Source organism: Solea senegalensis, linkage group LG21 (genome assembly GCF_019176455.1).
Source record: "Solea senegalensis isolate Sse05_10M linkage group LG21, IFAPA_SoseM_1, whole genome shotgun sequence".
Taxonomy (NCBI): Eukaryota; Metazoa; Chordata; class Actinopteri; order Pleuronectiformes; family Soleidae; genus Solea; species Solea senegalensis.
In genome coordinates, this window is record NC_058040.1 from 14,686,553 (window position 1) to 14,702,180 (window position 15,628).

The 15,628-nt window shown below is 40.2% G+C and overlaps 1 protein-coding gene across 1 annotated transcript; it reads left to right on the forward strand.

The window, feature by feature from the left end:
- Nucleotides 1-1,918: 1,918 nt before the first annotated feature.
- Nucleotides 1,919-4,114, forward strand: LOC122758649 (kinesin-like protein KIF3B). The gene has a single exon (XM_044012917.1). It carries the CDS (start codon nucleotides 1,919-1,921, stop codon nucleotides 4,112-4,114), a length of 2,196 nt encoding a protein of 731 aa, XP_043868852.1.
- The last annotated feature ends 11,514 nt before the right edge of the window (nucleotides 4,115-15,628 follow it).

Genomic DNA, 15,628 nt, shown 5'->3' on the forward strand with positions numbered 1-15,628 from the left:
GCGAGGAAAGTGGGTGAAGAGGGAAGATGGAAATGCAGGTGTCTGTGGGTTCAGAGCAGTAGTTGCTGTTGGCAACAGTGACTAAGATAATTATATGGATATCTATATAAAATAATGAAATACTTGCCTGCATACCTGCATGATGTAAGGGTGAATAAATATATGATTTACTATTAAAATGATGTTCATTTTTACGATACCCTCTCCCTGCTATATTATCAAGAATATTTGCTGACTTTTGCTTTATATATGGAAATGAGAGAATGACTCAAGCAAAATGTGTCAGAAAATAAAACAAAAATAATCACAACACAAGGAAAACACAACAGTCAATAAAAACCAAAAACACTAGTGGGACTGTGAGTAGAAGACGTTGTCGGGTGCATGCACAAGAAGGATGGTAATGGGCAGGTTAGCATACACTCAATTTTATTTTTCATTTAAGGGCCACAAGTGATACACCACTTCAACCCATGCTGGGCCTGGGTAGATGAGGGTTTAAAATGGCTGTCAATGTGTGTGTGAAGGGGTCAGCGTGCACTGCACTTTCAAGGTGCTTCTGCTTTTGTGGCAGTTAGGTAAATAAGTTGGGGGCTGTTTTTTGTTTGTTTTTTTGTCTGTTGAAGCCTCAGCCGCTGTGCAATGTAAACAACAGACACAATGTTATGCAGTTTTCTGTAAACCATTATGCAATTTTGTCTTTTTTGACTTTGCTTTATTTTAACATCATCTGTTTAGTCTATTGTTCATCACCATATTTTCTTTAATACCACTGGTTGGTTTGATGGTTGGTGGTGTTTTACAGATGTTGGCATCCATAATGCTGTGATACAGGCTCTTTCTGGATTTAATCACTCACTCGTCCTTTTCAACTGTCCTTTGATGCGTCAAAAAGAATGTGCCAAGTTCTCAAAAGTTATAGGCTCTGGAGTGCAGGAGACGCTTCTAGAAAGAGAAGGTGAATATGACGCAAAGGAAAGGCAGGAGGGCAGTAATTCATTCATGTTTTCATCCCTTTACCACTTTATCCTCCACATGAGGGTTGTGGGGGCGCTGGTGAGACATAGCTGACATAGGACGAAAGGTGGAGTACACCCAGCACAGGTCAACAGTCCACAGGCAAGTTGAACACTCTAAATTGACCATAGGTGTGTGAGTGTGAGAGTAGATGGTAGTAATTCAACCATATAACATTTCTCAGGATAAATTTGCACATCAGTTGTACATTCTATAGATTACTGGGGCTTTGATCTGTGCTCTTCATTGAGTTCCTATGGGGATTTCTGCATTATTTTTCCACAGTTTTTGTTACAGTGGTTACTTGAAAAACCATAGCACACCATTCTCAGCGGAACCACATGTTTTGATGTATGATTCGCTAGGCTTTCCTCAAAGCCTTTGATTTTTTTTTTTTCACACCACCACTAACAAACTGATCTCTGTGACTCATCTTTTTCCCTCTTTCTTGTTTGGGGTTTTAACGGCACCTTGCATCCATTATGTTGCATTACTGCCATCTTCTGGAGTTTGAAAACTCTTCCAATACCCAGTCCATCACAGACATCTGTCTGATCTTCTTATCCCCATCTTGGTCCCATTCTCCCTGTTTCCTTTTCCATTCATCCATCTATCACCTACATCGTGTTCTGCTCGATGAACACCATAAACAAGAACATCAAAGGTTGATCTGACTTTGATTTGTATTCCAAAAAAGTTCCTAAAAAGGAGGAACTTTGAACTTGTTGAAGGACAACTTTGATTTGTGTAAGCGATTGTGATTACGGTCTTCAAAATGTCATTGGGAATCTTGAACTGTGGAGGTCAGCATTGCACCTCTTAGTGTAAAGTCTGTTGGCACTTAGTGGAAGAAGAACAAGAGAGCAATAAGTGCCAGGGTTCCTTGCAGCAGATCCTCATCATGTCTAAGAACAAGAATTCTGAGTCGGTCAAGGTGGTAGTACGGTGTCGCCCCATGAATGAAAAAGAGCGGACTGCCAAATTTGAAGGAGTGGTCTCTGTCAATGTAAAACTGGGCCAAATTATTGTGAGGGACCCCAAGAAAGCTTCAGACAGTGAACTCCCAAAAGTTTTCACTTTTGATTCTGTGTACGACTGGAATTCCAATCAAATGGGCTTGTATAATGAAACCATCAGGCCCCTGGTGGATTCAGTCCTTCTTGGATTCAACGGGACCATCTTTGCCTATGGACAGACGGGCACAGGGAAGACCTACACTATGGAGGGAGTGAGAAATGATCCAGAGAGGAGAGGGGTAATCCCAAACTCGTTTGATCACATCTTCACACACATTTCACATTCCCAGAATGAGCAGTACCTGGTGCGGGTATCATATCTTGAAATTTACCAAGAAGAGATCAGAGACCTGCTGGCCAAGGACCAGTCCCAGCGTCTTCAGTTGAGGGAGAGGCCTGACACGGGTGTGTATGTTGAAGGCCTTTCTTCATGTGTCACCAAGAGTGTGTCGGAAATCAAGCATGTCATGTATGTGGGCAGCAAGAATCGTTCAGTGGGTGCCACAAACATGAACGAACACAGCTCAAGATCTCATGCCATATTTGTCATCACTGTTGAGTGCAGTGAGTTGGACGCAGATGGGAAAAATCATATCAGGGTTGGCAAACTGAATCTGGTGGATTTGGCTGGTAGTGAAAGACAGACAAAGACCGGTGCAGAAAGGGAGAGGCTTAAAGAAGCCACAAAGATCAACCTGTCACTTTCTGCTCTGGGAAATGTCATATCAGCTCTGGTGGATGGCAGGAGCAGCCACATCCCCTACCGGGACTCAAAGCTCACACGTCTGCTTCAGGACTCACTTGGGGGTAATGCTTATACTGTCATGGTCGCCAACATTGGCCCAGCATCCTATAACTTAGAGGAGACGTTGACAACACTGCGCTACTCTTACAGGGCAAAGAGTATTAAGAATAAACCATGCATTAATATCGACCCCAAGGACAATATGCTGAGACAGTTTCAGGAGGAGATTGCCAAGCTCAAGGAACAGCTGCAGGAACGCACAGTAAAGAACAAAAAAAGGAGACAGAAGAGGGGGGGTGGGGAAGGGGACAATGGTGAAGGAGGAGGAGAGATTGACTACGATGAGGAAGATGGGAACAACGAAGATTACTGGCAGGAGGAGCAGGACAAGTTAGAGAAAGAAAGGAGGGCCATCATGGCAGATCACAGTCTGGTGGCTGAAGAGAAAGTTCAGTTGCTTAAGGAGAAGGAGAAGAAAATGGAGGACTTTAAGATTGAGAAGGAGGCCCTCGCAATGCTTGCAGCCAAAATAAAGGCAATGCAGAGTAAGCTTCTAGTTGGTGGGAAGACCATAGTGGATCACACCAACGAGCAACAGAAAATGCTAGAACAGAAGAGGCAGGAAATCTATGAACAGAAACAGCGAGAGCAAAGGATGCAGAAGTGGATGGAAAGTTGTGACAATGACACTTTGGAGCTCAAGGAGACCTATATCTCCTTGCAGCAGGAGGTTGATATCAAAACCAAGAAGCTCAAGAAACTGTTTGCTAAGCTGCAGGCAGTGAAGGCAGAAAACGATGACATCCGTGAGGCACACATCGAGCAACGCCAGGAGCTGGAAGAGACCCAGGACAAGCTCACCAGGAACCTCAAACTCAAACATCTGATCATTGAGAACTTCATTCCCCTACATGAGAAAAACAAAATAGTCAAAAGAGTTTACTTTGATGAGGAGGATGGGCATTGGAAAACGAAACTCATTCCACATTTAGAGAATAGACACCAGATGTCCATGATAATGAAGCCACGCATGAGGAAAAAAAAGGGGAAAAAAGAAAACATCCTAATCTTGGATATAGACCCTCCAACACAGTATACTAAAGAGTATCAGGAGCCAATTGTTGCTCCAAAGCTAGCAGCAGCCTTGAGGGACATCCTCAGAGATGAAGACGAGATCCAGATTGATGCCTCAGGCTTCAATAGCTGTTTAGAACCAATTCCACCCACTGGTGCCCAGCGCAAGAAAACAAAAGATGGTCGACCGAAAACTGGCAAGAAGTCGAGATCTCCAATCTCCCCCATTTATCCACAACCCCGTGGCCTGGTACCCAAGTGACAGCTACTTTTAGCCTCAGGATTGTCGATATAAACTGCACTCACTTGAGTTTTCTTGTAGACTCAGTTTCATATTGATTGAAGCTGAGGCCTTTTTCTACATGTAACCCTTACAAGCCTCTCAAATGTTGGAGAAGAGTAACAGCAGGACTTGGAAAAGCTCTTTATTTCTAACTTCTAGCAAGTACAGAGAGCTCCAAGAGCCACCAATACTTACACACAATACACACCACAAAGAGTGAAAAAAAATAGCCATATTCACTTCGTTAGGTTTAGTGGTTTTGAGTAATCCTGCTGACAGAAAAACATGTAACTCTCATATTTCTGCTTAAACAAACTGAGAAAAAAACGTCTTTACCACAATTACATGGTTTTGTTTTGTTTTTGATACAACAGACTTGTGTAGACTTTTGAATGATGTTACTCAGCTTCTTGCCGGCTGTGCACTCTGTATGTCAAAATCTGATTTGCTGTCACTGCTGCGACCATGAAAAGCTCAGCTGTGCCCAAATGTCCTTGGCTAACGGTTCCTTTGACTTGCCAGTCAGGCCGTCAGCTGTCTTTCCCCGTGCTATTCAAATTCCCTGTATGGACACTAAATGGAATTTGGGAAGTGATCCATTGTGTTATTCAAAGTTAGACTGAATGGTTACTAGTATGTCTACTTATTCACTAAAGACCTGCTGGAGCATAAAAGTCCTGGACTGGGATCTCATCAAAAGTGAAGTGAAGACAAATGTGTGCAGTGCGGGGGGTTGCTTTTGTTTTGGTTTTGGCACACTGATTAAAGTGGACTAGAACAGTGTTGTACACACCACCTCATGCTCATTACACAGACTAAATGCCCACGCATGGCGTAACACATGCTAACCATTCTCACATTCAGTCAATCACCTGTCTTGTGCGGCGCCTAACCTCCAGGATTAGCTGTGATCCCAGCAGTCATTTTCACAGCATTAACTCGGATCATTGGCTCTGTTTGGCCTGAGCCGCGAACGCACCGATCCGGGAACACACGCACACAAACACAGGGACACTTTAATCCAAACAAATGCTCATTTCACTTATCCGACTGCTACGCTGCAAGCCCCTGGGAAGTACATAATGCTTTTACTTTATGACATAAACAAAACAAGGTAACACTTTATTGATCCCTGTGAAAATTGTCTGCAGAGTAGCAAAATAAATATTGCTAAACTTCTAGAAAGAAAGAACAAATGGGGAAAAAAATTCATCATCTTGAACCTCACATACTTCCACATGCTTCCATAGTTAATCCTTTGAGGTTTGTGGTGGGAGCCAAAGCCTGACACTAAGTGAAAGTCCTGCTCAAATATTCCTGCCTTAAATATCGCTGTATATCTCTGCAACTACTTAGTTTATATGAATAATCTTGGTATGTTCTGTATACAAAGGACACTCTTGGTGAACGTGTCGATGCTGCTGGCTCAAAATAAATGATGATCCTTCTGTAAACATGCAGTTAAAGCCAAACACCGCTAGCAACCCATGGTACTTCGTCTGTCCTGTTACCTGTGTCAAACTAAATATTAATATTAAAGTGTAATTGAGATATTTAGTAAGTAAGTTTTATTAGAGAAATGTTCAGACAGAACCACAAAAAATGCCAAAATTTGCCAAAAGGCTAAGACTTTGGCAATGTCTTGGCAGTCAACCAAAAGTCTAAATGCAACATTTGAGCAACATTTGACTAAAATCTGAGTTATGGTGGCAAAATAACAGAGGTAAGACATGAGTGATGTCCTTCGTGGTTTCAAGTTGCTGTTCATGTGCTGCTGGTTCAGTAATATACGATCAAATTCCCACAAGTTAGCATGGCTGTGTTTCGTGAAACTTTCTATCAAAGTATACAGTAGCATTGACAAACTTTCAGACATTCAGTTCCAATATGTTGCCTCCAAGTCTTTGTCAGCCTGGTGTGTGTTATATGAAACCATGCTTGCATATTGGTATGCAGTCATTTTTAATAATAACAATGTATTTGATGTTCTGCACGGATGTGATTTTTCCATAGATGCATTTTCATACAGCAGGGTGGATTTATTTGTTTATAATCCTGGATACAATCCACAGAACGGTGAGAATAAGTGAAAGGTATCATAACACTGTGCACTGCATAAACAACAGCACATCATGTTAATAATGCTATATCATATAGAGCAAACAGAACAGAGGTGTGCAGCCCTTTTAGCACTTTTATTATACACCACAGGAATTATTTCTCCCGTGCCTTTCCCACAAGCACTCACATAAATTCTTCAGTATTTCACATTAAATCTTTATATATATGAATATCATGTTATACCACACTTTTTCATATTTTCTCTTCCTACAGTGTGAGCTATTTAATTCTGCCACTACACAGTGAGTTGTTTTATAAACTGAATTTAGTGGAGAGCAACCCTTGTCCACTTTTCCATTCTTTACTTTCAACATTGTTGTTACTTGCCAGTTCTGTACTGTACTGTCAGGACGGCACAAAATGGAAAGGGGAAATAAAAGTCATCCTCAAGAGAAGTAACACCTTATTATTAGGATTTTTCTTCAAACCAAATGGTGTTTCTTTAGAATACAACAGGGGTGACCTCTGCCGGTTTATTTTACTACACATAACAAAGAACACAAGATTATTTTGTACTCTGTGGTATCTTGCACTGAGTGTTCACCAGTTAGCATCTATATTCCCTTGCATCAGTGTACCACAGGCACATTTTAATAGAATTCATTGCATGACCTTTTTAATGTCACTCCCCTTGTCTTTAAATGCCACTCCGAGCCGTGGCTGGTCACGTGTGTGTGAGCACTACAGCTTTGTCCAGGAAAAACTCAAGAGCAGTGATATTATTTATAGTTTTCTTGGATCTTATACAAACCTTATAACCAAGAACTAAAACCAGGTAAATATGACCTTTTCTGTTGTTGTGGATGTTTTGTATTCTGCTTCTGTTTGGTCATCATGAACACACAAAAACGTGCTCTGTTGAGTATTACTGTCAGACCTCACTGAGGGAGCGTTTGTGTGTATACAGCTGCAGCGCAGAGGCGGGCAGGGACACGGAGCTTCTCATCCCGTCAAACTGATGAATGACTGGGTTTCAGAGCAAAATAATTCTGTGGGCGCTTCTTTGTGTACTCAGTCAACCTCCACTGTTGCCGTTGCCTCCGTCTGTTATTTCCTGTGTGCGGCGCACAGATGTCACCGGGTTCAATATGGTTTAAAAAATGAATTATTATTGAAAATGAAAAAGAAAATCACCCCAAACTCAATCTTCCAACGCCAGTGTCATAAATCTTCCGTTCTGTTTTCACCTTAGCAGCGTCTGACCATGTGAACTATCTTTTGAACTCCATTATTGACCTGGGTCATTCTGGTCTGTGCAGCAATTATTGAAGGGACAGCAGGACTGGCCAGTGGTCCGAAAATGACCACTCCTTCGACACATGCCCACCTTTCCTTCCCTTTTCGATTTCTTACATGTGCACATACGGGTTTCACCCACACTCGCCTGCTTTCCCATGAATGTGGTTTGGAAAAAAATTAAAAAATAAAGACAGACCGCATTAAACCACAAGCCGTGCTGATGAAGACCAGATAATGGGTGTGACTGGGATATATCTCTGGATAAATCCAGCGCGATAAAAATGTAAACCCAGCCCTCTAAATCAGTTCTATGTGGCTACCAGTCATCTGTCTTTATGTGGGAGGAAGTTAAAGATCACCACTGATCTCATGTTGAACTGCAATATAATCTGCGGTGATAAATCACCGGGCTCGAATGAATGTGGCTGCAGTCACTTGTGTGAGTCGTGGCTCAGCCTTCATAAAAACAGCGCTCAAGTCGTCCATTGATCTTCCATTGATGAGAGATGCAATCTGCGTTGATAAATCATCCTTTTCCCTTATCTTGTGTGGGAGCATAAAACAGCCATCTCACATGGATATTGGCAGGAGTTACTTTTGCTCTATAAATTCAGACTTGACTTTTGGATAGGAGCTCCTTTCTTTTTTATTTTTTTTTCCCCCTTTTTATTAGTTTTTTCGTCAGAATTTTCCGCACCACACGCGACAGCTGGAGCTAATATTTCACCCAGCGATTTCAAAATGTATCATGAATCAAATCACGGTGCAAAAAAAAAAAGCAGTGTGTTGTGTTTTTCATGCGAACAGTATTTCATTTTTTGATTGCGGTTTGTGCATAAAGTGACCTGAGTTATTTATACCGCATGAATGGCACACAGGGAGTGACACACGGGGACAGGGAAATCTATATATAATGTGTTGCAACGCAGCGCAGAAAGTCAATAATGCAATAGTGTCATCGCGAAGATTTACATCTTTGTTCCCCTTTTGTATTTGTGGTCGCATAAATATCTGTTAAGATTGCAGATAGACTCGAGGTTTATCCTGGAGGTTCATATTCTCTGAAACTAAATGTTGTCACTTTCCTGCGCCTTAAATCTACTGGATCTCAAAGACGTCAATGTCACTCCCAAACCTATGAACTAATTGGTAGTTTTATCACACTCCAATGTCTCCATTGTCTTCATTCAGTAATGTAAGCATACAACATTTACAACCACCAGAACATCTGTGTTACTTTTATTTTGTAGAACATTTTTGCTTCCTATTGTCTAAAACCATGGTTCCCAACCCCTTAGGTGTGCGCCAGAGATCACATGGGGGTGCCGCAGAGCTTGACTGCTCAGAGTTTGTGAGGTTAATTATAATTATATTTGTCGATCCCAATCAGACACTACTGACTAGAAGTCAGTATCACCCAAATAAAAACTCAAATTTTTTTGGTCCACCTTTCAATTTATTAATTGTTACTTATCACCAACACCTGATCACGTTTCTGTTACCAAAGACTCACCGGTATTAAAAAAGAAAACAAGGAGGACGTTTTTATCTCTACACACCGTGAGAATAGGAATAAAAACCTACATCAGTTTATTTTTGCATATGAACTTTTAACTTTTTTGTGTGTGCGTGCCCTGGAAAGGGGTTCTGGACACAGCACGGTGGGCTTCAAGGAAACAAGGTTGGGAACCACTGGTCTAAAAGTTTAATAGGATCATGAAATGAATGTTTTATGTTGTTTTTACTTCAGTTTTGACAGAAGAAGAGTTGTTCTAAATTATATAGAGGACGGTGCTGTTCTTATATCATCTCAATATGTAGAGGGATTTCTTTTGTCCCAAAACAAATGACACAGCTCGAAACCTTTGTCCTTTCCCCTTTATGTTTTAATTATAGATTTTAATTTCTCGTCCCACTAATAAGGCTATGTAATGAATGTAGTCAGGTCCGCGCTGTATTACCACATTAATCACTGTAGTCATAATCAACGACACTGAATGATAATGACAGGCCTGAAATGTCTTTCCACTTAATTACTAATCACCTCTGACACAAACTGCATCCATCATTGAGGGGTCAGAGACATGTATGACGTCGTATGTGACGCGTGTCCAACAGGTGCTTGTTTTTTGTTGGACTGAAGTGCTTACAGGTGTAATCATCCGCGGGAGTCGGTGAACTTGATTTTGATGAAGCAAAGTATTCCTCTGCCAGTGTGACGCTGGCAGCAGGCGCCGCAGTTCACGCTGTGTGCATCTCTGCGGAGGTGATCCTCGCCAGCAGGCGAGCGCGGAAACATTTTCAATACCCACAGTGCGATGGTTTCAAATGATGAATGGCATTAACCACCGGGGGAAAAACAAAAAAATTAACCTTGATGGCTGTGTTCAATACAAACGCAGCCCAGTCTGGGCAGTAGCAGCTAAACATACAGGAGAGGGTAAAACAATACTATTTACCTCCATCTGATTCCATTGGAATTAGCGTATAATCTGGTAATCATAAATATTCTCACCACATTTTGTGGGAAGCTTCACAATGCAAAAGCACCTAAAAGGGATACTTGAGTAAAAGTACAAGTATCTTACCAGAAAATGAACTTTAGTAGAAGTTGAAGTCACTTTTTTTTATAATATTACTTAAGTTAAGGTGTCAAAGTGTTATGACATTTACTGTACTTAAGTGTTTTTCTGATAAAATATGTAGTATTTAAAGTTTTAGAAGTAAAAATATTTTTTTTAAAAAGTGAGGATTTACAATTGAGCCACAGTGCCTCAGTGGTAGGGCAAGTTGTCTTTCAACTGGTGAGTTGTGGGTTAAATTCCTGGCTCTGCTAGTCTTGTGTCCTTGAGCAAGACACTTAACCCTATGTTGCAATGTGTGAATTAGTATGAAAGATGTGTGAATGGCTTTATCTTGTGATTTTATTTGTTAGTAACGGGTAACAAAGATAGTTAGAGGAAATGTAGTGGAGTAAAAGTAAAGTTTTTGTAATTAAGTACAGTAACAAAGTATTTGTACTTGTACTGTTACATTATAACACTGACAATAGGCCTACTACTGTGTACTGGGACAAACGGGAGATTTGCGGACACTGTTTTGTTGTTGTTTCCAGTAACAAGAACATATGAGACGTGTCATAGGTCAAACAGTCAGATTGTAACTTTATTCACCTCTGTCTTTTTGCTCAGTGCTAATTATTATTGCGTAATATGAGTGACAATGTGGAATTGCACAAATTGTATTTTTGCTCTGCATTGTTTTACCTGACCTTTTCCTGTGTATAAACTCCTAATCTTGATGTTTTCATTCGTTTAGGGGCTCCACGTTTGCTTCATGTCCAGTCCGTGGTCCGGCCCTGGTTTTAACTTTCCTCAAAAACAATGTAATTACATAAACAGCGCATGTCTGTCTGTGTGAATGTGTTTGTGATTGCATGCACTGCTCTGTGTGAGCTGATTGATGGACGCGGCGCCGTCATTGACTGTGTTACCTCAGCAGTAGCTGAATGATAGTTTGAGATTTGACCTTGGGACTCGCGCTATCCATCACTCAACAACACATCCATCAACTGGAACACACACACACACGCGCGCACACACACGCGTACGTTCTGTGTCACTTGTGTTTCTACTTCAGAGGGAATTGGTTTGCATAATTATGAGCAGGTAAACAGAAGCTTGTGGTGTGGAAAAACTGAAATCATTAAGGATCGCGAGTCACATCATCATCATGCAGGCTGTAAACAAGCTTTACAGAGATTTGGCTGGTGGACCCAAAATGTCTGCTGCCGTCTTCGCACTAATTAGAACCAATTATTTGTGTCACACACAAAAAGAAAAAAAAGCTTTGTGAGCCTAAGTGTGACTCACTTCATCATTTGTTGTCCCTTAAAAATTAAAAAAAAGAAAAAAAAGATGTGACGTGTAAAACGTCCATGCTCAAATACTCCAAACACATTTATGCACAGTTCCATAGGGAGACAGGAATAGTACCTGTGCTTTCATTTAGGCTGTGAAAACTCCAGCCATGCATAACTCCTAAGTGAAATTATGAGGTCTTTCAACACAAAAAAACTGATTATTCAAGTGACTGCGTGCTGCATTTTCATCACCCAGATCCATCAGCTTGTGCCTTTTTCATCATGTTTTAAATTAGCCCATCGTTGTGCCCTCTGAGTTTTAACAGAGCATTTCACAGAAGATTGGCCATTAATTTGGTTTGGACCGGGTTCAGACGGGTGATGGAGAAGATTAAAATTCCAATTTCAAAAAAAAAAATAAAGCAGCTAGAGGTAACAATTTGCATTTTTAAATGGCCCAGAATTGATTCTGTTGGGAAACACCACAAACCAACATAAGAACCTTTATGTGGACTTTTGTATTGCATCTGATATCGTGAATGGATCATTTGTGAAGGGTGCTTTGTTCATTCAAAGACTATAATGGTGGCATCCTTTTTTTTAATCCAAGCCCTTGACTCCACACGTTTTCTTTACCTTGGTTCAAGGTAAAGAAAATCATTCTGGAATATTCTGTTATTCTGAACCCAGAGGGAACAACAATTTGAACCATTTCTATTTTTATGTCTGCTTTCACCTGTTCTGCTATCGTTTGTTCCAGAACTCAGAAATCCTGACCTGCTTCTGTTGTTTCTGCACTGCAGCTCAATCACAATCACTTGACTCTTCTTGACCATAAATTGTTTAGTCTGTAACTAATGGGACTGTTTCTAAGTGACAAAGACATTCCAATGAATAGAGTTAGTGTTTTCTCTGCTTTCAGGCTTTGGGAAAGGTTTATACAATTACAGTGTTGTTTTTGGCAGCCATTGTAGATTTAGTCTTAGTTTTAGAATTTTGGACGTTTTAGTCATTTCTATACGTGATGGTTTTAGTCTACGAAAACTCAAAAAAGTTTTAGTCAGTTTTAGTTTTAGTTTTTTGTTTTGTTTTTTTTTAAAAAGAGAAGTATAGTCCATTTAGGTCAATAAGTATTGGAGATTACTGTTGGGCAGAAACCTTTAATCTCCATATTTCCACTTTTCAACAGTTTTTTTCATGAATTGATGCTGACTTCATCATACAGCAGTGTCGACTCTAGATCGGCTTGAAAGGGCTCGGGGCGAAGGTGGTTTACAGGGAGCCCCGGCTCAGACCTCGCCGCTTCCCGGGGCCGCGGACATGTGCACTCGCTGCGGCTATCGATTGGAGCAGACTGTCCTCAGATCACCTCCACCAGGGCGAGGAGCGTAAATTGTCTTCAAACACGGACCAAGTCATTTTTAGGTTGTGATTGACAGATTACGCGCACAATAAGCAGAAATGGCGTGCACTCTGAACGTCTGACAAATCACACACTGACATTTACGAGCATTCTCGTCTCGTCAACGGAAACTCACGCGCGTCTCGCCATGTTTCCGTCGTCAAACATGCGACGTTCGTCTCGTCGCTGTCTCGTTATCGTCATGAACAAAAGGGGGCGTCAACAAAATAATTTTGTCATCGTTGACGAAAACAACACTGTACAATTATAAAAATGCTTTTACTGAATTATCCTTTTATAACATTCAAGGACTGCTCAAGGACATTAAATATCAATACCTTTTAGTAAATATGGATCTATTGGCAGGACACACACACACATATATATGTGTATATATATATATATATATATATATATATATATGCATATATACAGTATATATATATATATTTATGTGTATGTATATATATATATATATATATATATATATATATATATACATATGTACATATATATATATATAAAGAGAGAGAAAGAGACTGTGATTGGTGATGAAGTTGTGAGTCCCTCTGCTCTTCCTCGCAGGCCAGCCAATTAGGAAACAGACCACTGGGTATTGACCAATCAAGATTCAGGCTTTAGCTATTTAGTGTGTGGCCTCCATGTCAATATGGTGGATCTGTTTCTAAAGTTGCTTTGGGGTAAATCTATGTGTCTCAAGCATCAAGTCACAGCTAAATTGCCAAGATGACAGGGGGAGAAGAGAGAAGAGGAGAGAGATCGTTACAACAGAGACACAGAGTGACAAGAAAAAAAAAGGAAGGAAGAAGCTGGAGATTTCAAAGTAGAAAAGACATTCAAGGTTCAGTGTGTGTGTGTGTGTGTGGGGATCTAATGGTGACACTGCAGATTGTAACAAATACAGGACTCCTCTGTGCACTCTCGGGAACTACTGTGTCCTTCGCATCCCAGAAAGGATATTGTTTCTATTTTTCCTCCCCACTGTTAGCTTTAGTTGGGGAAAAAAAAATAAAAATATACACTGCTTTGACCATTTGAGCCGAGTGATGGTAGCACAAGATGGCCACCTCTGTCTAAAGTACATATAGAAGGCTTATTAAAGCGATTATACACTGACACGACCGTGCTTATGGCTAGAATATTCCATTTCTACCATTAAACTCCCCTAAATGTTACACACCGGACTTTTAAATAGAAGGGACTGAGATGAAAAGACGCGAGACAAACTGAAAGACACCGGTGGGTGGTGAAGAGTGAGGGAATGACGGAGTTAAAGAAGACAGAGACAAAGACAAAGATTCCACCATCTAATCATCAGTGAGTGAATCAGCAGTGTGGAAATCCACTTTGCTTGTGAAATATCTAATCATCTCTTTTCAAAAAAAAAAAAAAGGATATTTGGCTGCAACACACAAGCAGTTCCCTTCTCTTGTCCCGTGAGACTGATTATAATTTTCATTTCAGGGTGTGTTATGTGCACACAGATGGATCCTCGTTCCTGTGCTGGGGGTAAAAAAAACAACATAACAAACTCTAATATAAAAAAAAGTTCTCCTCTCTTAGTTGGACTCACACAACTTTTCTTGTTCAACTGTTCCTAATGTTTCCTGAACATCAAATGGACGTAAAGTCTCAATAACATAGACATTTTCCCCCTGAATGATTAGGAGACAATGCTTTAACAGGCAAAGACGTTATATCCTAATGTGAGGAGCGTCAGATAAACTCCGAGTTGTGATTATTGCGCGATGAGCAAATATTAATTATCTCCATGATGTCCTGTCGCTGAGCTGGGGAAAAAGAAATTGGGTTTAATAAAATCATTTGTAATATGACAAAAAAATACACTCTCTTTTGGAATAAACAGTCCCATTAACTCTTGCAGCAAACGAAGCAAACAAACAGTGAGTCGTGCTTGTTTTTCCCCTCACATAAAAGCAACCAATTAAGCCGCTGGTACATTAAAAACAATAAAAACAAAGTAGAGTGTGAAAAGAAATTCCTACACACAGGGGAACACACAAAAAAACCCCAGATATTTCTTCTATAAACTGCTGCATGAGTTGTGTTGAAGATAATGTTATTTACATGTGCGTTTTGTGTCATATGTCGTACACAAGGATCGGACGACAGACTTTACTCTTCTTAGACATTGAAGATTTTCTTTTTCTCATCTGTTTTACGGCTTAATTCACAGTAATAATAATACTCTGGGCTCGGGGGACAAACTGTTTAATATGCATATTTATAGCAAGCATTAAAATAAAAGTTAATCCCTCTGTATTCGCTTACTTATTTACTGTACGTGTGTGTGTGTAACTGAGCCAATATTATGTGCTGTTGTGTTGCATGTAACACAAGATTTCACCTTAGTTAATTGGGCTTTCTCATGAAGTTCTGTTAAGAACGGTTGCCCCTTAAATATTTCAAATTCATGTCATTGTTCTTTTTCACATTATTACATTGCATTTTGCTATTATTACAGCTCTTAATAGTTTGTTAGTTGTCAGGGTTTTTTTTTATTTATTTATTTCGTACACGTTAACGTTACTCAGTAAAGATGAAAAGGAAAAACACAGCGGCACCGCGATGTATACGAGAGGCTCTTTACCCAGTAAAAGGTTTGAGCTCACGCTGTGCAGCCGTAAGTGGATAGTGTAGTTATTCCTGCTGGATTAACATTAAGTACATCATTAAAAGTATAAGTACCCGGGTTAGCCAAAGGCTTATTTTCTTCGGGCCTAAAATCAGATAAGAACACAAATATTGAAATAGTACTAAAATAATTAAACACGCTATACTTCAATAAAATCACACCGACATTTACTTTTGTGCATTGTCTGACAAA